This window comes from Schistocerca americana, chromosome 3 (genome assembly GCF_021461395.2).
Source record: "Schistocerca americana isolate TAMUIC-IGC-003095 chromosome 3, iqSchAmer2.1, whole genome shotgun sequence".
Taxonomy (NCBI): Eukaryota; Metazoa; Arthropoda; class Insecta; order Orthoptera; family Acrididae; genus Schistocerca; species Schistocerca americana.
Window position 1 is genome coordinate 103362563 of NC_060121.1, and position 26696 is coordinate 103389258.

General features: G+C 42.3%; 1 protein-coding gene across 2 annotated transcripts in view; it reads left to right on the forward strand.

Moving 5' to 3' along the window:
* Nucleotides 1-1122: 1122 nt before the first annotated feature.
* Nucleotides 1123-26696, forward strand: part of LOC124605529 (protein lin-9 homolog) — a 102093-nt gene continuing 76519 nt past the window's right edge. Inside the window, exons 1-4 of one of the 2 annotated variants that reach the window (XM_047137276.1) lie at nt 1123-1280; nt 2885-3090; nt 6983-7362; nt 19893-20028. In XM_047137276.1, coding sequence (XP_046993232.1) covers nt 1262-1280; nt 2885-3090; nt 6983-7362; nt 19893-20028 — 741 coding nt within the window. In that variant the 5' untranslated portion in view covers nt 1123-1261. Of the gene's footprint in view, nt 1281-1654; nt 1769-2884; nt 3091-6982; nt 7363-19892; nt 20029-26696 lie in introns of those variants that run through there. The other variant, XM_047137277.1, reaches the window with a different exon arrangement.

Sequence of the window (26696 nt, forward strand, 5' to 3'; positions counted from 1 at the left end):
AAATAGTATGTTGTGAATAGAACGAATAATAGTCAACCATTACCACATAACGGAAAAAAGTCCAAAATGAAGGCAATGGTGACAAAATATAAATAACTATTCGGTCTCACTATCTGAAACTAAAATTATGAGCATATTGTGAAAGAAAGGCGTGAACCACAAACTGAAATAATGAACGTACTGTCAATGAAATAATTATATTTTGATGAGTCCTGGCCATCCGCACTGTGGCAATAATAGAGTCCAGTACTCTCCCTGGTGACGTTTTTGATAACCAAAGAATGGTCATTAGTAATTATTATTCTGTTCAACGATTCGTTATTCTTTGTATCAGGAATAACTTCTGAAACATTTTCCGTCATGGAAATATTCTGGTAGTACCATACCTTAGGTAAATCGTCATCATCCACATTGCTGCAGAACGAAAGGAACCCTTGAGTACCTACATGAAGCAAATTTTATGCAATAATTTTAACTCGATATTCTAAATATCTGATGAAATATGACTTACCAATAGTGGCATTCCAAGATCAGGTCGGTGCCGAGATTTGCAGGGATTAACTTAAAACTTCTGTCGTCGTTTCCAGTAAGCAGACTATAACGTTCCACGCAGTGACTGAAATTTTCGGCACCTGTGTAACTCAAGAAAATGATGAAACAGCAGATTATCTGAACAGTAACGCTGCAAAAAGCTGCATAATCCATACCCAGCGTTATCTACTAATCAATTACGTCACGAGATGTAGATACTAAGATGTTTAGGCAATGAGTTAACAAAAGTCTTTAAATCACCCAATAATCTGGGACAGACACGGTGAAATAAGGTAATTCTGATATTCCTGCTACTTAGGAAAAAGTACAATGTTTGAATTAAGGAAAACTCATTTAGCTCCCGATTGAATTTGACGCTCCATTTACGAACGGAATGGTATGAATATTCACTGCTCAAAAGAGAATCAAGTTAGAGTTGGCGCCTTCAATTTTCATTTGTTGGTACCGGAATGCGCCTCGCGAAAGTCATACAGGGTAAGATAACTTGTAAGTCGTTGCAGCTGATGTGCGGGGACGTAGCAGAAAGTTTCGTAAACAAATGAAACTATTTTTATGTTTTACTTATGCTGTTTATTTATAACTAACTGCATTATGGCGCAGAAATTGCATCTTGGGTGAGAGGAAGCGTCAATGTTTAGAATTGTTAATTGAGTGTTAACATTCGGGGGATTGGCAGTACCGCAGACGAAATTCCAAATACTACGTCAATATGGCGGACCAACTTGAAAGTAAGTTTAATTTGAAGGAAATTGCTATTGTGCATCCTTAATGACGGGCGTGTTACTGTTTTTCCTTTTGATTGGATATTGTTGCTGTGTTTCTTGTGCTTTTAGTGGTATACGATAACCCCATAATACACTCGTGAAGTTTAGATTTGAATTTGTGGAGCAAGCTTTGCGCAGCAGATTATGAAATTTTGAAAATTTGAAAGTTGAGATGTAATATAAAACTATTATATATCAGGTCCAATGGTTTAATTATGCCATTATTGTCCGAATTCATGTATTAAGTATCTTAGCAAGCGTAAATATTACATTTTCTTCTTAGTTTTGAAATTTTCAGTGTTTATAACACGCCTGCTGAATTTTTTAAAAGGTCGTGTTATTGTGAAGTAATTTAGAGCAAATCTTTGCAAACCGTGGAGTTTTGACAGTTTTGCAGTAGTTACGACAATAATTTGTATGAAAACTGAATAACTACGTTGCTGCTTAAAAGGGTATGTATTCCTTTCAATATTAAAAAGATGTTCAGAAGATATTTATTGAAACTGTGCGTCGCCAGTGTGTAATATATTCGTCACACCTTTCCACAATACCTCTATAAAAATATGTAAAATTGTTTCGTCCCACGCCTCGAATGATATTTATGTGTAATTTTGAGAGTTGTAAATTCGTATCTTACGTGTTTTTTGATATCGTGTATCATAGAACAGCACATGTGTTAAAGATTAGAATTTATCTTCTTCTATCATCATCTGCCCATTGTGAAAGTATGTTAGAGAAACAGATTAACTAGGAAATGCATTTACGGGCAACAAAACCAAATACGCATTTTATAATGTGATCGAGTGACCATTTAATTGTTATGAGTTGAACCACTAACAAACTGCCTCATATGCTGTGTAGGTGTAGCATTAGTGTTATGTCAATATATTTGATAAATAATAGGAAATCTTATTTTCAGTTCTATCTTCATCAAATCTCAACCTAATTATCACTTTTCAACCTAACCTAGATTCTGTCATCACAACCAAGACTTCAGGGGAGTCCAGTGTCACACTGTAGTATATATATAATGCGTAATTGCATAACACAGTGTTAGGGAAACTACAGGACTTAAATAATGTGGTGTACATTGCATAATATAAATAAGATTGAGGCTCACTTTTTATCTAAATTTTGTTTTATTTATGTTCTTATAGTTTCAGTATTATGAGAGGTAGTAGGCCTAATTGCTAATTGACAACTCTTTCGCATTTTGTTAGTCTCTTTTGAAGCCAAAAGAAATAACTCTGGTGCATATTTAACTGCTGTGAATGACTTAAAAAATATCAGTGACCATTACATGTGTTAGATTACAACATAAATAGCAAGATTAATTTAATCAACCACCTTGGACGCGAAGTTACTGTTCTGTGCTGGTGGAATGATATTAATGCTGTTGTAGGCTTCTAGAGGAAGACTGGTAGTACATTTGCAAATCAAAAGTCATTTTTTTAACTATTTGCCTTAGTAAAAGGAAGCTGAAATTCTTAACTTAATGTTTTCTTGCAAATGTGTGCTTCGTGTTGTAATAAAAATTTCCACTAAAGATGCCTTACTTCCTACAACAGATGAGTCTGCTGCTGCCCTACTTTCTTTCAAAAATGGTGGTTTGGGTTATGAAGGCATCAAACAGGAACCAGAGGATGAGATGTTTGAAGCAGAAGATACACCAATTCTGGGTCCCGCAGCTCTGGGGCTGCAGCCAGTTGGTGAAGAACAAACTCCTCGTACACCTACATCCCAGCCAGGCCTTGTTCTTAATCGACGTGGCATGGTTAGACCTATTTTTAAATACATTAAGACATTTAAACTAAATAATATTTATCTTGAAGTATACATCCACTAAAGAGAAAAATAGAGAACTTAATGTATAATGTTTTCTATTCAATGACCTGATGTATTCATCATCCACAAATATTGCAGTAGTAGTATGTTAGGGAAGATCTGATTTATACTCCCTTCAAAATTACTTTAGAATTGACACGCTTTCAGTTACATGTGGAGGTACATAGCAGAGTTGCCATTTCCCTAATAGAACACATGTCTAATCAGAACTCGCAACTATCAATCTACAAAGATAGAGCTGGCATCAGTGTATCTTGTAAGATACCTGCTGTATTTTCGTTTTAGCTGTAGTTAGGATAATAAGTTTTTAAGTCAATAAACAAAGTTTATGCAAATACATTTCCTGATGATGAATTTTCCACATGTGAGAATCTTACTGAATATAGGTTAACACATTATGCGAACAAAGTTTTAAAAATACATATTTTCAGTCACTTCAAATAATGACTGTCATATAAGTAGCACAAGAAAATTTGAGTTAAATGTGGTGGATTGTGCTCTGGTTCAACATCAAATACTGTTTGGTTCAATTTTATTATGAGAAACAGATTGCTAGGTTTAAATTAACTTATAACATTTTCTAATCACTTCAACTTATTTCAAACACAACAAAAAATAATGCATATTCATCTAGGTAAGGAAACTGAAGTTCCAAAGAAAAAGTAATAGTGATATAAAATACACTTACATTCATATTGTAACAATTATACATGAACAATGAAAGAAATTTCTTTCATGTGATAAAGGATGAATCTGGAGGTGTGCTTCATTCAGATTCAGTTGCCAATAATAGTGTCCATATTAATAATCAAACCCTAGGAACTTACAATTTTGCTGTGCATATAATTAGGCTGACTGTCATAGTGCAAAACTTTCAGACACACTTTGTGTTAGAGATGCATTCTCTTTACTTTTCGTAATGACTTAGAATAGATTGCAGCTGCATGCTGAAATGTGAGTTGAACCCCATGAACATCTGCCTACATATGCAGTATACTTCAGGAAGATTTAAACAGCCACAAATTGACTTCCATTGTTCTCCAGATTTTACAGAGGCCCTTCTGTGAGGCATTGGAGCTAAGGTGTCCAGGAGAAAGAACACTATAGAGTGTGGCCATCATCATAGCCTCTCAATTATTCAGTTTTCCACATATTTTCTTCTCGTGATTGACAGACCTCTGAAGTATGTTGCTCACACACTTGATGTGGACATTGTGCACGTTTCCCTTGTATGACACTTTGTCCTGTATGGCACTTTGTCTGACTTGGCAGAAGTTGCTTGTATGCATCCATTGTTGTGTTCTCATTTCCAGTTGTTTGCTTCCAAATTCAAAACTTACTCATTACTTGAAGAATGTGATATCACTGCTGATATTAAGTAGAAGTTTGTTCCAAATTCTGAACAAATTTTCTCAGACTTTTTATGATTATGACAAAACAGATAGAGTGAGCTCTGTAATGTTTTCTACTAGACAGACATTCAGCATTTCAGGGACAGAGAGATCCCCTCCTGATGGCTCTATCCACACACCTGAACCCACCAACAGTACCTGTATATTGACAGCTGCCACCCTCACACACCAAAAAATCTCTCCCAAATAACCTGGCCATCAGGCTACAGCATATCTGTAGTGACAAGAACTCCCTTGCCCACTTTGCTGGATGTTTCACCAAGGCCTTTATAGACGAGCACTAACCCCAAGAGTAGACATAGTCCACAAACAGATCTCCCCAGGGATCATATCCCTGTGGAAGAACCAGATGTAAGTCCTTCCCGATCCTCACCCAGCACTTTGTCTTTCAGTCTTCTCACAGCCTTATCCTATCCCACGAGAGGCTGGGCCATCTGTGAAAGCAGTCATGTCATATACCAGCTCAGCTGTAATCATTGTACAGCTTTTTTTTTGTTGGTATGACTATCAACCAGCTGTACACCAGGATGAATACCCACTGCCAAACTGTGGCCAAGAGCATTGTTGACCACCATGGGTGTAACATGCAGCTGAACATAACATGCTTGATTTCAATGGCCGCTTCATACAACCTGGGCTTTCTGGATCCCCCTGCCAACCAGCTTTTCTGAACTGTGTGGATAGGAGTTATCCTTGCAATAGATTCACTACTTTAGACATTATTCCAGTCTCAACCTGCGGTAAACTACTTTCCCCACGCCCTCCACTCCACCAATCAGTTCCTGCCCTCTCGGTTCTATCGCATGCTCCCTATTCACGTTCCCTCACACTCATTATGAACCGCCCTCTACCGACATGCCAACACACCAACCCACCTTTCCCCTTCCTTGCTCCTCCCCCCACCTCCTCCCTCGCCACAACCTGCTTGCCAACTTCCCAAAACTGCACCTGGCAGTCTTGTCATGCCTCCATCTAGTCCCTACACACACCACCAGACAACACTCTTCTCTCCCCTACCCATACCCTGTCATCCCTTTATCTTCCCCACCCCACTCCAGATCACTGTTTTATTAGACATCAGTTGTATTCCTGTCCAAGCTGTTGGAGATGTTCATGTTCGTGCGATGTGCTTGCTTGTGTTCTTTCCTTTCTACTTGATTATAGCGAAGACATAAATGCTTAAGTCTTTTTCATTGCACCTGTCTGCAACTCAGTTTGTCATCTTTACAATGAGTGGCATTCCATTCTTTTCCTAATATTGTTGACTTTTTAACCTAATCTAGATGTAGGGCTATACTATAAATCAATCTTTTACCACAGCCCACATTCCTAAAAATAATATAGAAGGACAATGAATATTGTCAGTGTTCTGTTCAGTAATTGCCCATGCATGTGTGATGTCACGCACTACGTTATTACATCATAGGTCAAAGCAGACATTCAACCCACCCACCAGAGAGGTATGTAAAAGCTGCTACTGACATTTGTGTAGCTCACTTTCATGTGAGAAAGAGTCTTTTCCTCCAGTTCTTTCTGTGAAGTGCGTGATTAGAACTTGTAAGCAATATTTTGTGGGCATATTTTTATTTCGTTGAGAAATGCACACAATCTTTCATAGAATAAAATAAACATAAATATGTTTTACTAAGTGCAAGAAATTTTTTTAGACTAACAGCTAATAACAAAAAAGAGTATTTTATGTGAATTGGACATCTGCTTTTGATAAACTATACATCAATGGAATTTTATGTAGTGGTCATACTCCATGATTGAGCATTTAAACTTAAAAAGTTGTCATTACACTACCGTTAGTCTAGTGCACGCTTCTATATTTGCTAATTAAACACATCTTTTTGCACTTTGTATTTAAATCTTTAATTTTAGCCAGCAAAAAATAATTGTTGTTATATATGTGAGGCAATAATTACTTGCAGTTGAGGAAACTTTTATGTTGATTTTAATTTTGTATGAATTGAGTAATTTGACTAAAAATAAAATCACCAGTAACAGAAACAGTTAAAATACGGTAGTTAGAAAGAGCATATAGCACAGCAAGAGAAGAAATATTGCAGCAGAAGAAGACACATACTCATCACCTAGGGAGCTGAAAAAGTATGTGAGAAAACAAAATGCTTTTGTAAATGTTTGCCAGTTTGTTAGGTTATCATCAGGAGTCGCAGATGACACAATAAAAAGACTGTCACATCCTTTTCACAATATTGTTACATTCCATCCTGGATTTTCCATTGTCTAATGTAATTTGTTCTTTCCTTCATGTTTATATTTACCAATGATATTTAAAAATAAATGTTGTTACTCCCAGTCTTCTTATGTACAAGTGTTCTTTTAAAATATTTATTCATGTTGCCAAAGCACAAAAATAGTAATGTAATGCATATTTCTACGTAGCCTGCACGCATCCGAAAAAAGAACAGACTGTTCTTTGATGACGACGTAGTGAATGCAATGCCCCCTCGCTCCAGTGCCAAAAGGGGTCCACGTGCATCTCCTACAAAGAAGGCAGCAGTAGGCATGAACAGTAAATTACTGGCTACACAGATAAAGAAGCAGCAGCTTCAACAACAACTACAAGAACTGGAACAGCGTCCCCCTAGCAACACTCATCAGGAGCCTCCAACAGCCTCCACATCTAGCACATATGTAAATGCAAATTGGTCCGCTGATCGCCGTGCTGGGCAACGCCTTGGTATGAGACTGCGTAATCTGCTTAAATTGCCAAAAGCACACAAGTGGGTGTGTTACGAGTGGTTTTACAGTAACATAGACAAGTAAGTAAAAGTTTTGTTTTCAAGTTACCATTACAGAAGATAATGATACAGCAAAATTATGTGAGGAAAATTGAGTAAATGTTTTCATTAAAGTACATTGCACAGGTAGCAGTTTAATGCCCAGCACTCAATAGATTCATCACCAATCATGTAGCATAGCGAGGAAAAGTTATAGTTCACAGGTGGTCACATCAGTTAGGAAAAGCGTAATTCTAAGTTCCCATAGTGACTTACCGATTATTATTGCAATGTTCATGCATTATTAAATATTCCCAACATGCTGCTTAAATTTACAAATTATTACTGACACAGATACATTGTTTCTTCAGAATGTTGGTGCTGTAAAGATCCAAAGTGACCTTTAAACATACAAACTCAACTGTGCAGAGTTGAAAGTAAGGCTGATGGCAGTAAATGCCCTAATTAATACTGTTAACCTCCTTGTCGTTTTGATCCACCGTGTTATTAAGTAAGAAATGTAATGAGAAGCTGTAAAAATCTGTGCAACATGAGGCACTGAAATTGCCGGCTGGGAGGTATCACCTTCAGCATTGACATATTTTTCTTACTTCCTCACAATAACCCTCTGTCACAAGAAATTGGTAACCTTTGGGCTTCCACAAATGTAGCTTAATGTACCACAAACTGTACTGACAGGCATTTAGTTGCTGCTGAGTTGTGCCAATGAAGCAACACTATTGCTTTGTGAATGAGGTGATGGTAACTGTATAACTGACCCTCAAAAATGGTTGCCAACAATTGTCATCAATCATTACTGTAGTAAAATAATAGATACAACTCCATTGTTGAGCCTTTCTTTTAATGTTGTTGTTGTTGTTGTTGGTGGTGGTGGTGGTGGTGGTGGTGGTGGTGGTGGTGGTGGTGGTGGTGGTTGCCCATCTGAAGTATCTTCAAAGCCTAAAGCATGAGTTCTGTGCTCCCAGCAAATAAAATGAACAAAGATGCTAGCACAGGAATTTTACACCCAGCAGGTCTTCTACTTTGAGCTGGTAAGTTGTGTGGAGGAGAAAGGAAAGGGAGAAGTAAGAGAATGGGTGTAGTGGTAGCAGGGTGAGTTCGAGTAGATATTTCTGCACAAGCAACACGGCATTTGGAGCGCGACTCCCCCTCCGCCATCGCACTCCCGCCCTCACTCCACTTATCACTGATATATTAATTACCTTTCCTGATGCTTTTGGCAAGATATTGAAAAACAAATATAAATCTAGTAATTGTGGAAATAGGTCTTTTTTTTCCTTTTAAATTAACCAGTACAAGGACATTTCTCTGTACCAGAAACAAATTTCTGAATATTATTCTATTGCTAAATATTAAAAGAACAAACAATTTCCATTTAAGGTTGTTCATGAGATCTTCAAAAGCTTTTAGTGAAAGCAGAAAGAACTGACTTACTATATTCTTCTACCTTCAACAAGAATGTGCTATCAACTGTAAAACATCTGTTATGTTTTTAGTTTGCTAGAGTAACTTTATAAATGTATAATTTACAAATTAATTAACTTCCCATTGGAAAAAGTGGGACAGTAATAGAAGAAACATCATCAAATGTTGTACTGAAACGGTAAACGTAAGGCATTGTTTAGTTACATGAGATAATACAAAACAGAAAAGTTGTATCAAAAAAGTCAAATGAGGACTACATACGCAACACAAATTGTAATTTGTAATGAGCTGAAGTAGTATTCGTCAAATGTATCTGAAAATTCAAAATCAGAGCTGTTGTTTGCTCAATAAGACTAATTTCTCTTAATTCTTTTGGCTTCTTTTATTCTAAAAAATTATCATTTTACACATTTTTAGGATGGCATAGTACTGAAATCAGTTTTTCATAATGAAAAATCAATGGCTTCCTCATAAAAGTCATTGCCATTACAGTCAGTGGTGATAATTTCTTCTGGAATCTTAAAGACCATTAAGAAATTCTCACATCTTGAAATGGTTCCCATCATTTGACCAATGCCGTCCCCTCCTCTGTCCCCCACGGCATTAACATCTCATTTGTAAGTATATGAAAGGCCACCACAGATCCTCTGCCCTTGCAGTGCTATTCCCCTTTTCGTGTTGCAAGTCTGTCGTTCTAGTATTCTTTTTTCCTTGCTACCTTTCCATTGGATGGTCTTCTTGGCTGTGATTGTGCTTGGATCTGGTTTGTATTTTGGACACTTGTTTTCCTTACTTTCCACTCTTCTACACCGGTTCGTTATTAATTATACGATGCCATTGTTAGATTAGAGTTGATACTTCTTTTCTAAGTTTTACAATGGTGTGTATTCCACCTTTGTCACTTTCTGTTTTTGCACCCTTCTTTCTTGCAATAGTACTACACCCAAAGCCCAACTTGGTAGCCATAGCATTGAGGGGGGTGGAGAGGCTATACTCGATTAACTGCATGTCGGTAGCCCACTAACCATGCAGGGATTGCACTGTTGGTGTCTGAGCTGGAAACTCCCCATGCTGTGGCAGTTTGGAAACAATGGGGAGAGCCCCCATTTGGAATGGGTGGTACCATGGTGGAAGATTTGCACATGAAGTGAATTAAACTTTCTTCTGCTGGTGGCAACACAGCCCCAGCCGTCTCTTCTGAAACTAAGACATATTACAATACGGAGTGGTATGACCCTCCCTAAACTGTTCCCTTCCCTGGCTACACCATGGAAGGAACATAGAGCTTGAGACAAGACGAGAAATAACCTCCTCCAACACTTCGTTTGTTTTAGGACGGACGGGGATGCCTTTTTGACTGCAAAGCCTTTGTTCTTCATTGTAGATCTCGAGGACAGATTAGGGGAAATGGCAGCAATTTGAAAAATGAAAAGTGGCCCTGTTCTACTTAAAATGGCCTCCACCGCTCAGTTATGGGGGCTGCTTGGATGCGGTAGGGTGAGTGATACTCCTATCACTATAACACACAAAAATGTCTGAATATGGTATCATTTTCCACCAAGATCTCCTTTTACAGACTAATCACAAACGGTGTGCCGGTCTGGATTGTGAGGTGTGCATTTTCTCCATCATATCCGGCTGGGATCCAAAAACAACAGAGTGAATATTGGAGCTTTCACCTTGGCCTCTGAAGGTGATGCATTGCCTGATAAAGTCGAGGTGATGGTATATTCCTGTGACGTAGGGGCATATGTATTTATACTCCCAAACGGAGCTACAAATGGGTGCGATTTGGACACATGTATTTGCATTGCAACGCCAGGCCAGTCTATAGGGATTGTGGCCATTAGTTGCACACAGATGCTCCTTGTGCCCTCCTGTCTTGTATCGACAATGTGAGCAATATTCCCTGTTCACCGGACTGCACTGTTTTCAAAGATGAAAAAAAAAAAAAAAAAAAAAAGAAAAAAAAATCGATTACAAGACCCTCAAAAAGCCTTACATGTCCAAGGGCAAGAGGAAACAGAATTGACTACTTCCTACACATATGACAATGGCGTATGCCACTGCTACGACTTTGATGTCTGGTTCATTGACTGTGCCCTTCGGGGCTGCACAGCTACACTAGTGATTTGGTGTCATCGTCCTAATGTTTCCCCAACATCTCTTTGGCAGTGTTGACTCCCTGTCTTCCGGGAACATCAGTCCCCAACCCCCAGCCGGAGAAGCAATACCCTGCTCCAGCACCCCGTATCGGAAAAGGGTCCTTTAAGCACTTCCTTCACAGGACTCTTCTGATTTGCAAAACACTGGCTGAAGGAGCCACAGGTTCCAAGTTGTAGAGCATTCCTCTTCCGTCCCAGAATATGTGGCAGCAAAAAGGAGGAGATTTTGATGGTCCCTGTGCTGCCAGACATACTTGTTACACCTCTGTACCTAAGGCAGCATTCCTGGTGGTCCCTATGCCCCCCCCCCCCCCCCCCCACACACACGCTACCCTGCCTTGGAACAACTGTGTATTGATGGAGTATGTTCACAACCCGTAGCAGCAGGCACCACTGAGGCATAACCTATCTCCTTGGTCCCTTCACACCCCCACAGGATACTGGTAGCATGATTCTGTATTGGAACTGTAGCAGTTTTTTCTGCCACTTGGCTGAGCTGTGACATCTTCTGTGTGCTTCCCCTGTTTTTCGCAATGCAGTATGAAAGAGCATCGCGTGCTGTTTGCACGTATGTTCTAAACACACTCTTCACCAAATACATGTCACTCAACATGACTTTGGAGGCTGTGGCCATTTGTGTGAAGACATCTCTGGAATTTACCATCTGTAAAATATTAGGTGACATCAATGCCCGCAACCATTTGGTGAGTGAAACTACAACCATTGGCGCGCTAGAGTTGTTGCAACCCACGTCTTCTGCTGTCCAACAAATGGAGAGTTCGTGATGACTTATGTGACAGTGATCATTTTCTGATCCTTTTGATCCTCCCTTGGCGTCACTCACCTGGGTGTCCACCCAAAATGGCTTCTCTCCAAAACTGTGAGATACTTTCACCACGGCCATAACCCTTTCCACCCTACCAGTTGCAGGTATCACTGTGGCTCTCCAGAGCAAAACTGTAGCCATACTATTGGCAGCTGACTTGGCGATCCCGTTACTAGGAACGCCCCCCCCCCCCCCTGCATCCCCCTCCTGCCCTCCTTCCCCCACACACCCTTGTGGTAGGGATGCACACGAGGGCGATTGTCCTCCTCCTTCTGCCCGCTGTATCAATTGCAGTGGCTGCCATGCTGCCTCCTCTTGGGATTGTCCAGTGTATCTTGATGATCAGGCTGTCCAGGAGATCCAGGTAAAGGAAAAAGTTCCTTACCCAGTTGCTTGCAAGTTATTGGCAAGTCGCCAACCCTGCATTCTCCCGTCTAGCACCAATAGTTTTGTTTTTCTTACCCCCTGCTCTGTGAAGGATATAGCCATGCAGACATGCGACCTCAAATTCAGCCCTGAGGTTGTGAAATCGCCAAGTGTCAAGGTAGTATTACCATTCCCCCGTCTAGCTGTGCAACAAGCCATCAAACTCTCGCCTCAATGGGCAAAGCCACCAGATACACAACCGGTAGGCCGGAAAGGACAGGAGTAGTATTCCCCCCCCCCCCCCCCCCCCCAAAAGTCATCCTCGGCTAACTGGAAAGGCCCGGACAAATCCACCAAAGACAAACTGTTTTCTCCTTCATCAGCTGGAAGATCTTCTTAGACAGTGTTGCCATATGATACCTTAGCCTGCCCGGCCTCCGTGTCGCTGGTGCGCACCTCCAATGGATTTTCTACGTTGGACTCCACAGACCAACAGCACAAGCAAGCTGATGCTTCTGTAGACCCCATGGAGCAGGATCCTCCTGCTTCTGTACCCCGTAGCAGCGACTTCGCAGGCTGTCACTCAGCAGTCACCGTGGTGACACCACTTCATCTCTTCCTCATCATGACTCTCCTCCAATTTACAGCTGCTTTTAGCAGCATCCACTTATACTTTGTGTTCAGGAAACAAAAGTGCGTCCTCACAACTGCTTTGAGCTTTCATGTTTCTTCCTGGTTCGTTTTGACCTTCCCCCTGAGATCGGCATTCCATCTCGTGGGGGTATCATGTTGCTCATACAGGGTGATGTTCATAGTCAGCCCATCTCCCTGACTACCCACCTTCAAGCTGTTGCAGCTCGCATTTTCCTTCCCCACCTGACTTTTTCCTCAGTACCATTTATGTGACTCCGTCATTCTATGTCACCAGGGCAGACTTCCTTCAGCTTATTGGGCAGCTACCTCCCCCATTTCTTCTACTCGGTGACGTCAATGTGCATCATCCACTTTGGGGTTCTCCTAGAATCTGTCAGAGAGGTGCCTCTTGGCTGATCTTCTTAATCAACTCTACCTCTTCTGCCTTAACCCTGGAACCCCATTTTGACCTTTCCTTCTGCATTGCCCAACTTGCCCATCGTCTTGTGCGATCCATTCTGACATCTACTTGAGCGACCACTTCCGATGTGCTACCCGCTTGCTGTCTTCTATCCCACCTGCGTGTACACCCAAATAGCAGCTTACTAAGGCTGACTGCCGGCTTTACTCCTCCCTGGCGACCATCGGAGAACAGGATTTCCCCAGTTGTGATGACCAGGTAGAATATCTTACAAACATTATCGTTACTGCTGCAGAACATTGCATCCCTCGCACTTCGTCTTTACCATGCTGTGTCCCAGTCTCTTGGTGGGCTGAGGCACGCTGCGACACAATTCGAGCACGGAGACATGCTCTCCGCATTTTTAAGCGTCATCCTAGGATGGCAAACTGCATTCATTATAAACAGTTGTGTCCAAAGTGTCGTTATGTTCTTCAGGATACCAATAAAGCTAGATGGATTTCATTCACTAGTTCTTTTAACAGTTCCACCCCTTCCTCTGTCGTGTGGGCCAACTTCCAACGGCTCTTTGGGACCAAGATCCATTTGCCAAATACCAGCCTGAAAGTGGCAGACAATGTTATCGTGGACCCTATTGCTATCTCCAACACCTTAGGCCGCCATTTTGTGGAAATTTAGAGCTCTTTCCACTATCACCCTGCTTCCCTACATTGGAAAGAAGTGGAGGAGGCTCGGGTGACGCCCTTCTTTTCTCAGAATCGTGAGTGCTACAATGCTGCCTTTACTATGAGGGAGCTAGATCATGCTCTCAGTTCATTCCGATCCTCCACCCTAGGGCCAGACGCTGTCCACATTCAGATGTTGCAGCACCTTTTTCTTGAGGGCAAGCACTTCCTGCTTAACACATACAAGCGCATCTGGGCAGAGGGGACATTTCCCGGACATTGGCGTGAAGCCACTGTCGTACCCATTACTTAAGCCTGGTAAGGACAAAACTCTTCCTTCTAGCTACCGCCCCATCTCTATTTACTAACGAATGCACAGTGTGGATTTTGAGCATGGCATTCTGCAGTTGAAAATCTCATTAGTTTGTCCACCCATGTCACAACTGGTTTTCTGCAGTAGGGGCAGACTGTGGCCGTGTTTTCAATTTGGAGAAGGCGTACGACACCTGCTGGAGAACTGGTATCCTCCGCACTCTATACACGTGGGGCTTCCATGGCCGCCCGCCCTGTTTCTTTCAGGAATTTTTAAAAGATCGAGTTTTCAAAGTGCATGTGGGTTCTGTCTTTTCGGACACCTTTATCCAGGAAAACAGTATGCCTCAGGGTTCCGTCCCAAGCGTTGTCCTCTTTGCTATTACCATTAACCCTATTATGGTCTGTCTCCCACTGGGCATCTCCGGCTCCCTTTTTGTTGACCATTTTGCCATCTATTGCAGTTCTCCCCGAACCTGTCTCATTGAGTGGCGTCTTCAGCGATGTCTTGATAGTCTTTACTCCTGGAGCGTCGACAATGGCTTTCATTTTTCCTCTGACAAAACAGTGTATGAATTTCTGGTGGTGCAAATGTTTCTCCCATCTTCTTTATGTCTTCGGCCTGTCGCCCTTCCCTTCGTTGAAACTATGAAATTCCTGGGGCTCATGCTGGATAGGAAACACTCTTGGTCCTTCCATATGTGTCTTACCTCGCAGCCTGCTGTATGCGGTCCTTCGACGTCCTACGTGCCCTCAATGGTACTTCTGGGGCGCCAATCGAACCACCCTCCTCCGTTTGTACCGGTCTCTTGTCCATTCAAAACTCAACTATGGGTGCTTTGTTTTTGTGTCTGCACGTCCATCCCTCTTATGCAGTCTCAACACTGTCTACCATCGTGGCATCCGTTTGGCCACTGGAACCTTTTACTCTAGCCCGGTTGAGAGTCTGTATGCTGAAGCTGCTGGACTACCACTGTCCTTCTGCCGTGACTTTCCCCTCAGCAGGTATGGATGCTGTTTGTATGCCATGCGTGGCCACCCATTCTATACCTCCTCCTTCGATAATTCCTTTGATAGCCAGTATGGATTACACCCCTCTTCTGTTACTTCCTGTAGTCCGCTTTTGGCTCTTGCTTCAGCAGCTTAACTTCACACTACCTGCAAGTTTCCTGATGGGTGTGAACCCTTCACCACCTTGGCTTCGCGAAATGGCCCATGTTAAACTTGGCCTTCATTTGCTTCCTAAGGACACTACACAGAGTACGCGAAAGAACTTGCCCCCCTTCTAACAGCCGTGTACCGCAAGTCTCTAGAGGAACGGAGGGTTCCAAATGATTGGAAAAGAGCACAGATAGTCCCAGTCTTCAAGAAGGGTCGTCGAGCAGATGTGCAAAACTAGACCTATATCTCTTACGTCGATCTCTTGTAGAATTTTAGAACATGTTTTTTGCTCGCGTATCATGTCATTTCTGGAAACCCAGAATCTACTTTGTAGGAATCAACATGGATTCCGGAAACAGCGATTGTGTGAGACCCAACTCGCCTTATTTGTTCATGAGACCCAGAAAATATTAGATACAGGCTCCCAGGTAGATGCTATTTTTCTTGACTTCCGGAAGGCGTTCGATACAGTTCCGCACTGTCGCCTGATAAACAAAGTAAGAGCCTACGGAATATCAGACCAGCTGTGTGGCTGGATTGAAGAGTTTTTAGCAAACAGAACACAGCATGTTGTCATCAATGGAGAGACGTCTACAGACGTTAAAGTAACCTCTGGCGTGCCACAGGGGAGTGTTATGGGACCATTGCTTTTCACAATATATATAAATGACTTAGTAGATAGTGTCGAAAGTTCCATGCGGCTTTTCGCGGATGATGCTGTAGTATACAGAGAAGTTGCAGCATTAGAAAATTGTAGCGAAATGCAGGAAGATCTGCAGCGGATAGGCACTTGGTGCAGGGAGCGGCAACTGACCCTTAACATAGACAAATGTAATGTATTGCGAATACATAGAAAGAAGGATCCTTTATTGTATGATTATATGATAGCGGAACAAACACTGGTAGCAGTTACTTCTGTAAAATATCTGGGAGTATGCGTGCGGAACGATTTGAAGTGGAATGAACATATAAATTTAATTGTTGGTAAGGTGGGTACCAGGTTGAGATTCATTGGGAGAGTGCTTAGAAAATGTAGTCCATCAACAAAGAAGGTGGCTTACAAAACACTCGTTCGACCTATACTTGAGTATTGCTCATCAGTGTGGGATCCGTACCAGATCGGTCTGACGGAGGAGATAGAGAAGATCCAAAGAAGAGCGACACGTTTCGTCACAGGGTTATTTGGTAACCGTGATAGCGTTACGGAGATGTTTTATAAACTCAAGTGGCAGACTCTGCAAGAGAGGTGCTCTGCATCGCGGTGTAGCTTGCTCGCCAGGTTTCGAGAGGGTGCGTTTCTGGATGAGGTATCGAATATATTGCTTCCCCCTACTTATACCTCCCGAGGAGATCACGAATGTAAAATTAGAGAGATTAGAGCGCGCACGGAGGCTTTCAGACAGTCGTTCTTCCCGCGAACCATACGCGACTGGAACAGGAAAGGGAGGTAATGACAGTGGCACGTAAAGTGCCCTCCGCCACACACCGTTGGGTGGCTTGCGGAGTATCAATGTAGATGTAGATGTACTCCAACCTCGCTCTATCACCTTCAGTTTCACAACCTTCGTATGGAATTTCGTGGTAGTACCTTTGTGTACACAGATGGCTCTCGGACTGACTGTGATGTCAGGTGCGCCTTCATCATTGGCGCCCACATCTTTTAGATTTCGGCTTCCGGCACACTGCTCAGTATTTACAGCCGAGCTCTTCAGCCTGTATCAAGCCACGGAGTACATCTGAAGACATTGACTTTTCAATTGTGTCCTCTGCTCAGAAACTCTCTGTGCCCGTCAAAGTCTGTGTGCACTATACACCACCCATCCCTTATTGTGCAACGGGTCCAGGAAAACTGTCACTTGCTCACTCTAGGTGGAGCCACTCTGCAGTTTATCTGGGTTCCTGCTCATGTCGGTCTGCCAGGAAATGAGGGTGCTGACGCTGCTGCCGAGGCTGCAGTCCTCGTACCTCAGCCGACTAGTGCCTATATTCCCTCCAGTGATCTCGGCTTTGCCGTCTGTAAGGAAGTGGTGTCCCTTTAGCATCGCCATTGGTCCTCCCTTGATGGGAATAAGCTCAGGGTTATTAAGCCTCTCGCAGCGGCTTGGATGACCACCTCTCTGCTGTCCTTCCAGGAGATCATTTTAACTAGGTCACATATTGGGCAGTGCCTTGTTAGCCATCATCATTTAATAAGTGGTGCTCCCCACCACTTTGTGCACATTGTGCTCAGGTTTTAACTGTCGGCCACTTCCTAACGGAATGTCCATTTTTTAACTGTTTACATTCCCTCTTGGCTTTGCCATCTTGAGTTATCGGCCATTCTAGCAAATGACGCACATTCTGTCGACCGCGTTTTTCTTTTACCCGTCAAAGCAATATGATGAAGGCCATTTAATTTTTAGTTTTGGTCTTCTGTTTCTGTATGGTGTCCTTGGTAGCCCTTCGGTTTTTAGCTGTCTTCTCTTATGTCAATTAGGATTGATGTTTAGTCATTTTTTAACTCCTCTCTGTTTTCGTGTTCTATGGTTTTGATGTGGGCACGTATGACCTCAGTTATTTTTGCACCCAAAAAACAGAACAAACAAAACCTCTCCTGTACATTGACAACTTTTGCATCTACTATTGCTCCTCAACTGTGTGTGTTGCTGAATGCCGACTGCAGGGTGTCAAACAAATGGCACAGTCCTGAGTTCTCACCCATGGCTTCAGGTTTTCCACCAGCAAGACGTGTCAGGTGTATCTGTTGCCGTCATGCTATCCACTCTCAACCGAAACCTTACCTCGAGGACCAAACGCTTGATGTGGTGGGGTCTCATTGTTTTCTGGTATTTGAGGTGCCTTCCCCATCGTCAACAACTTAAGCAAACGTGCTGGTCACAGCTTAATACTCTTCACTGCAGTGACACCAGCTGGGGTGCAGACTGCTTTACACTTTTGCAGCTCTACAAATCTTTGATCCTGTTGCATCGTGATTTTGAGAGCATTTCCAGGCTCAGATGTGGTATACGCTAACGGCTGTATGGTTGATGGGCGGACCGGTTCTGCATACCCACATGCCAGATGCAGTGAACTACCCTCCCTGCCAAAAGGATGCAGTGAACTCGGTGCAGAATTGGTGGCCACTGGTCGAGTCACTTGTCAATGTCATTCTTAGACTGGCAAGTCGTTTTTAACTGGTAGTGACTCCTTGAGTAGTGTTCAGGTTGTCAGCCAGTGATACGCTTGACACCCGTTGGTTACGACCATCAAGGATCTCGTGTATGACATCTACCATGCTGAGCGGTTGCTTGTGTTCATCTAGGTCATTTGGCTACCAGGATGTCAGGTTTGGAGATGGGGGTACCGAAACCGGACCTTTGGTCGGCTCTATGCCAACAATTTTTGGAGAGTTGGAATGCATACTGGTGTGCCCTGGAATGTCCAAATAAACTGCAATCCGTAAAAAAGACCATAATCGTGTAGCAGTCTTCCCTTCATGCTTCTCAAAACAAATCTACTGTCCTCTGTCAGCTTCGCTTTGGTCACACTTGGCTGACCCACAGCACCACACCCTCCACCTGTAGGTGTGATGCCTACCTCACAGTGGCCCACATCCTACTGGACTGTCCTATTTTGGCCACCATACGGTGAAACCTTAAACATGCTGACACGCTACTTCTGATTCTAGTGAATAGCACAAAGCAACTGATTTGGTTTGATTTATTACCTGTGAAAGTGGGTTTTACTCCTTTCTGTGATGTAATGCACATTAATCTCATCTGTGATTGAGGGATTGGAGGGATGCTCCATTGCTGCCTCCAATCCGAGGGGTCTGTGGCTGCCCTTTCTCAGTGGTCCGGTTGGCTCCTGCCCTTCCCACCTTTTTAATTTTTCTTATTCCGTTATACCTACCATTGGCTGACACTCTTACTCATTGTTCTCTTTCCTGAGAGGCTCTGTGTAGCTGGTTTTCTCCTGGCAATGGGGATGTGGAGGCACCAATTGGATACAGAGAGTGTGTGTTTCTGATCGCATAACATGTTCCAGGGGCATCCAACTTTTTTGTCTTTTGTGTGATTGCCCTCTGGGGACTATTTCCAGCTTGACACACAAAGGATTAAGGGACCAATGACCTCATAGTTTGGTCACTTTAATTCCATCAATCCTTCCGGCCATTTGACCCCTGTGTATGGGAAGTGAATTATAACAATACACGAACAAGAACAGGAAGGTATCTGTGGAAGATCAGAACTGCACTTGTATACAGCAAATGCAAAAGTAACTGATCAGTTGCAACAGTATGACAAACCTATATTGATGACGTGTGTGTCTGTGAACCAAGTAAAAGGCTTTTTGTTGGCTGTTACAAAAATAGGGACAGGAGGGACATAGGAGAGATGTGATGATACATGCTCAGCCAACACTTTCACACCTTCCTTATATAGCACCTTATGAAATGTGTATGTTAATATTAGATTAAATCTAACATTGCAGTTCAGTTACTGTCTGTGTCGTCCTTAGTGATTTGAGTTCTAACTTTTCATAATATAACAAATGAAACTCCAGGTTGTTGATTTTTCAAAATACAATATTTTCAGGCCACTGTTCGAAGGAGAAAATGATTTTATGATTTGCTTGAGAGAATCCTTTCCACATTTGAAAACCAGGAAACTGACACGGGTTGAATGGTGTAAGATTAGACGTATGATGGGGAAGCCTAGACGTTGCTCACAGGTAAGACTTCTACATTTAGTGCAGCGTTTATGAAAATTAGCATTTTTTGGGATTTGTTTACTGTACACACACACCATTTAATACAAACAATATATGTAATGAAACTACAACATGTAATTTTTGTTCCACATGCATGTAGGAATCTGATTAGTAACTTGACTTCTGTGGTCATTAATCCAAGTGAAAATTGTGTTTTTTATTCTTTCTGTTTCATTAGAACATTGCACTTACCTTGGATATTTCATAAGAATAGAGTCATTCAAGTAATTTAGTTAGTTACTTGCAAGTGGTTGGTTCAGAACAACATGAAATTGAGCATCTCTTCATTGTGAACATGATATAATGATTACCAAACCTTGTTGTCACTAAATATTACACTGGCTTTGAAACACATTTTGTGCTGTAAGCAGCTGTATATTGTGATATGTTGCACAAATTCTATTTGCAGAGATACTTTGCATTTCCGTATGAAACACCTCGTTCAAAATACTAAAACAAGAATCAGTTGACAATTCGGTAGGATTATTTTGTAATAAACAATTTCCGGAGGGATGTGGCACCAGATTTCTATGCACAGGTCACGCAGTTCCACAAATTACGGATCAGTGGTATGTGAGTGTGGAGCTGGCACACCACAGTCTCTCATATGTATACTGCTGTGTACAGATCAGGCAAAGTTTGCGCAGGAACATAAACAAGAGTTTGCTATTGTGCTCCTCAAAGCACTGTAGTGTAATTCTTGCTTTGTGACAGGCACAGTTATCCTGCAGGAAGGTGCCATTGGAATAAGGGATGACATCAGGTGTGAAGGAATGCTGATGGTCTGCAATAATGTTCACACAGTTCACAGATGCAGTGATGCCTTAGCTGAACATCCCCCAAAGTGTGATAAAGCTCCACCAGGCCTCCACAGTGCATGTTCAGCTTGCTATTCTACTGGGTTGAGGTATGTCCAGGCACAACTGTTGTGTATGATTTCATACACAATGGTAAGAAGAGGTGGGCAACAGTGGTGTGGCAAGTGTCATTGTAGGAAAGCTGGACAGAAACAGAAGTGATTAGCGAACACGTTACCACAGTAAACAAAAGATTTAATTAAAGTGTATTTCACCAAGTGAACAAAGACTCATTATAGTAAGAAATGAAGTCCGGCTCTCGTTATCAACAAGGATGAGCCTCTCTGAACTAAAGCACAAATGATGGTGGCAGAGCAACGACTAGGCGGCGTCTGCATAGCGTCATGTAGAGAAGTGGCTCCAAGCTCAAATTACTGTCTGGCTGTCGCCCGCCATCTTATATCACGGCGGCAGAAGGTGCTTCTAGTCTAGAGCCCCTTGAGGTGTGGCTCAATGAGCAGGTAGTGCCGACAAAACCTGCACGACCTATGTCAACATCTGATGGAAGCTTGCAGTACTCCGCCCGCATCTCGTGGTCGTGCGGCAGCGTTCTCGCTTCCCACGCCCGGGTTCCCGGGTTCGATTCCCGGCGGGGTCAGGAATTTTCTCTGCCTCGTGATGGCTAGGTGTTGTGTGCTGTCCTTAGGTTAGTTAGGTTTAAGTAGTTCTAAGTTCTAGGGGACTTATGACCACAGCAGTTGAGTTCCATAGTGCTCAGAGCCATTTGAACCATTTTGCAGTACTCCCCCCTGCGGGTTTGGGGGTTAGAATAGGCCCGAGGTATTCCTGTATGTCGTACGAGGCTACTAAAAGGATTTTCACATGTTTCGGCCTTTATGTGATGGTCTCCTGTAGGGTTTGACCTTCATTCAAAATTTTCCTGAAGAGTGAGCCAATTGGGGAAGGGCACCTTACAAGGTGCATCATGTCCATTGTGCATTGAGATCTTTAGCCCACTTTCTTGTTGTCGCATTGCAGTCCTGCCCTTTCACCATCTCTTGGGCGAGGACACCTTCCCGGGTGCGTTTTCCACCATGCACTGTGCAGTGTCGATTTCTGTGTTGACGATGACCATGGACTTCTTTGCACCTGATATCCAGCATGGTAGCCAGTCCATTGTGGTGGGGCCGCCATGTACCCTGTTGGTTGTAACCCCCTGACCACACAGAGATCATTCTGCTGATGCCTGCGCCATTAGTTCCCCACATATGCCACATATGCCAGCTCACTAAGGACTATCTGGCACGCTGGTTTAGACAGCACAGCACAGCATAGCACAGAAGTAGTAGCAACACAATGGCAGCTGACAGTGTCATATCTGCACAGCTCCCTTTGTTGTAGTGGTGGTGGGAGCCATGCAGCACACTGCCTGTTAAGTGACAGCTAGTTTCATTCCGAATAGAATAAAATGAGTCACTTGTAGTTGGAAGAACTCTCTCTGCCTATTTTTCATCAATGGCACCAACACTCTGAAAAATTCCACATCTTTGCAAAACCTGTAGCTATTGTGGACTGCTTATGGGAGAGCATTGTCATCTGTGCTTGATATATTTCAGATACAAATTGAGCCGTATGAAGTTGTGAAGGATTTTTGCATGCTTCTGCAAAACATTGAATCGTGTGTATGTCAAGGATGCAGTTGCATGTGTAGCCACATTTAGAGGCCTTAATTTTAAAGTAATGGCTGTGAGAACTTGCACAGTAGCAAAGAATTGCCACTTGTCATCAATGTTCCATACTTTGTTCATTGTTAGATGGATCAGCTTTTTGATAGTCTTTCACAAGTTACAAGTCTGCTAAGAATACAAGCTAATCATGTTTTAGTGGCATTAGGAGTTGGGAAAGTCTCTCTTCTTATGATATGATGAAACCATTCATCACCTGGCCTGCTGAGGTGGTCCAGAGTTAAGATTAGACTATAGTTATATATAAAAACAAAGATGAGGTGACTTACCGAACAAAAGTGCTGGCAGGTCGATAGACACACAAACAAACACAAACATACACACAAAATTCAAGCTATCGCAACAAACTGTTGCCTCGTCAGGAAAGAGGGAAGGAGAGGGGAAGACGAAAGGAAGTGGGTATTAAGGGAGAAGGTAAGGAGTCATTCCAATCCCGGGAGCGGAAAGACTTACCTTAGGGGGAAAAAAGGACAGGTATACACTCGCACACATGCACATATCCATCCACACATACAGACACAAGCAGACATATTTAAAGACCAACTATAGTTAGATTTACATGAATACAAGAAGCAAAATGCTTGTGAAAATGTGTTAAGCTTTTTACTGAGAGTTTGAGGATTGCTTAGATCTTACTGTAAACACTGAAGGAGAGTCCATTGGCTGCTCATCTTTGTTTGGTGCATGTGCTATCGAGGTTTTCTTACCAAAGAAATACACCATCTATGACATTGAGCTGCATCCTAAGGCCACAGGAGCATATGAGACAACATTGCAACAAAAAATGTCTTGTCTGCTGTGATTCACAGAGTGCCCTTCAGGCGATTCAGCATATGCACCTAGCAGGGAACAACTCCATTCTGTTGATTGCAGCCTTTCCTTACAAAGAGATGGAAGGTGGTGTCATTATGTTGGTATTAGGGTATATAAGGAGGACCAGGGAATCGAACTGCCTTACTTCGGCAGGCAAAGGTGCTTGTTATAGAAACAGAATGACACATTATGCTAGCCCCCTGCACTTCATTACATTTGCTGCTGAGAGTGTGGAGCATGCAGGTTTGGTGAGTGAATGGTGAGAAGTGGAGGTTAATAAATTGTGTTCAGAGAAACTGACTGTCTAGCTGTGGGACACTTGGTCACAGGTGATGAGGTGAGGTGAGATAAGTCGTCCCAACATGCCTTCAAATAGGACACGCTCCTTTGACACATTGTTTTCTTCTCCAGCAGGGAGGCCCACTCATCTTTGTGTAGTAGTTGGACACAGATGTCAATGCACGACTTCCTGACACAATGCACAATGTTTGCTAGTGTGAGGTCAGTCCATGGTATGGAGGAAGACTTGCCTGCTATATTGAGTAAAAACAATAAGCACATGCAAATTCTCAAATTTGTGTTCTAGATCCCATCTGTTAGTCATGACACTGGCCAATTTGTTAAGTTTTAATTTTAATAGGCTGAAAACTTCTCTTTCTTCTGGATATGTTTATATTTAACAGTTCACAGTACTTCCTCTTTTTATACCATTTATTTATTTTCCAATGTTGTCATACCATTTTTAGTGATGAAAGTTCTATTTAATTCATATGTATACGGGAACTAATGAGCAGACCAGCATGTGCTATTAGCCATACCACCACCACTAACAGAAACAGCTATTACAACACAGAAAAACGACAAACATGGCAAAATCCCACATCGATTTTACAATTTTATATGATGGCTCTGTTAAGGACCTATATGGCACCTTACTAAAGATATTTTGCAGATTTTGTTGCTGAACATGTGGATTTCACATTCCAATTGTTTTTATACTGGGTGTATCAATAGACCTCGAATTTACTCTGATATGCCAAAAGATAGCAAAGTAGTCTACAGATATTCAGTGAAGCATTTATACTGTAATTATTTTGTTCAGTATAATATATTATTCTAAACTTTCAACACCACCAGGGTAGGTGAACAGTGGTTAAGGGATTGGACTTGGATGTTGGTGAAGGAATTTAAAGTACCTATCGTACCATCCTAAGTTAGATTTCCCAGGGCATCTACGTCTACGTCCACACCCCGCAAACCACGTTGTGGTATGTTGCAGACAGTACTGTGTGTACTACTGTCACTTCTCCCATTTCCTGTTCCAGTTGTGAATAGTTAACAGGAATAACAATTGTTGGTAAGCCTCCATGTCGGCTTTAATCTTTCTAATTTTATCTGCATGGTCTTTTTGCTAGATACATAGAAGTAACCATTATATTTGTTGACTTTTCTAAGGACATGCGATCTTGAAACTTTAAAAGTACCCCATACTGTGGTACAGAACACCTTATTTGCAGTACCTGCCACTGGAGTTGGTTGATCTGTAATGCTGTCATGCTTACCAGATGAACCTGTAACAAAACATGCTGCTATTTTTTTGACCTTCTGTATTCCCTGTACCAATCCGATCTGGTATGGATCCCATAGTGCTAAGAATATTCAACTATTCATTGAACTAGGGTCTAGTTACTCCCCTTCGTTGGTGAACTACATTTCATAAGGATTCGTCCGATGGATCTCAGTTCTGCACCTGCCTTTCCCTGATTAGGCTTATGTGGCTATTCCACTTTAATCAGTGCATACGCGTGGTCCTAGACATTTTATGGAAGTAACTTCTTCCAGTGATAATTCTGCAATAGTATATGAAATATGTTACATTTGTTAATGCGAGGGTCTGTAGCCACTCACTGCATCAAACTTCGATCCTCATTACAGTTTTGTAGCATTGTGACTTCTCTGTATAGAACAGTATCATCTGTGATAAACCTCATGGAACTTCCAGAGATGTCTGCTGCGTTGTTTATATACACTGTGAGAAATAGTGGACTGACAGTGAGGTGATAAGTCATGGTATAGTGATACACACATATACAGATAGTGGTAATATCGCATACATAAAATATAAAAGGGCAGGGCATTGGCAGAGCTGTCATTTATACACATGTGATTCATGTGAAAAGGTATTTGACTTGATTATGACAGGAGTCGGCAGATTTGAATGCCAAATGGCAGTTGGAGCTAGACACATGGGACATTACATTTCAGAAATCGTTAGGGAATTCAATATTTAGAGATCCACAGTGTTAAGAGTGTGCTGAAAATACCAAATTTGTGGCATTACCTCTCATCACAGGCAATGCAGTGACCAATGGTCTTCACTTAATGACTGAGAGCAGTGGCATCTCCGAAGAGTTGTCAGTGCTAAAAGACAAGCAACAGAAATAACTGCATAAATCAATGTGGGATATATGACGAACTTATACTTTAGGAAAGTGTGGCAAAATTTGGCATTAATGGGCTATGGCAGCAGACGCGAGTGGCTTTGCGAACAGCATGACATTGCCTGCTGTACCTCTCCTGTGCTAGTCACGTTATCGGTTCGACACTAGACAACAAGAAAATGGTGGCCTTTCCAGGTGGTAAGAGCTGATGTTAGGGTTAGAGCGTAGCACAGACCCCACGAAGCCATGGACCCAAGTTGTCAACAGTGCACCGTGCAAGCTGGTGATGGCTTCATAAGGGTATAGGCTGTTTTTGCATAGAATGGACTGGGTCCTCTGGTCCAACTGAACCAATCATTGACTGAAAATATTTATGTTTGGCTTCTTAGATGCTATTTGCAGCAAACAAAGGTGCAATTTTTACAGGTGAGAATGCGCCATGTCAGTGGGCCACTGTTTATGACTGGTTGAAGAATATTGTGGTCAGTTCAAGCGAATGATTTGGCCACCCAGATCATTTGATATGAATGCAAGTGGACATGTATGGGATATAATCGAGAGATCAGTTCATGCCCAAAATTCCGCACAGACAACACTCGCAATTTTGGACGCTATAGAGGCAGCGTACTCAATACTTCTGCAGGGGCTTCCATTGACTTGTTGAGTCCATTCCACAGAGTTGCTGCTCTATGCTGGACAAAAGGAGGTGTCTCACAATATTAGGAGGTATCCCATATCTTTTGTCACCTCAGTCTGTAACACTCCTTTGGGGTATGTCCAAAGTCACTTTTACATTTTGAAGGCTTCTCTTCGTTGAGAATGACGTGTTGTGT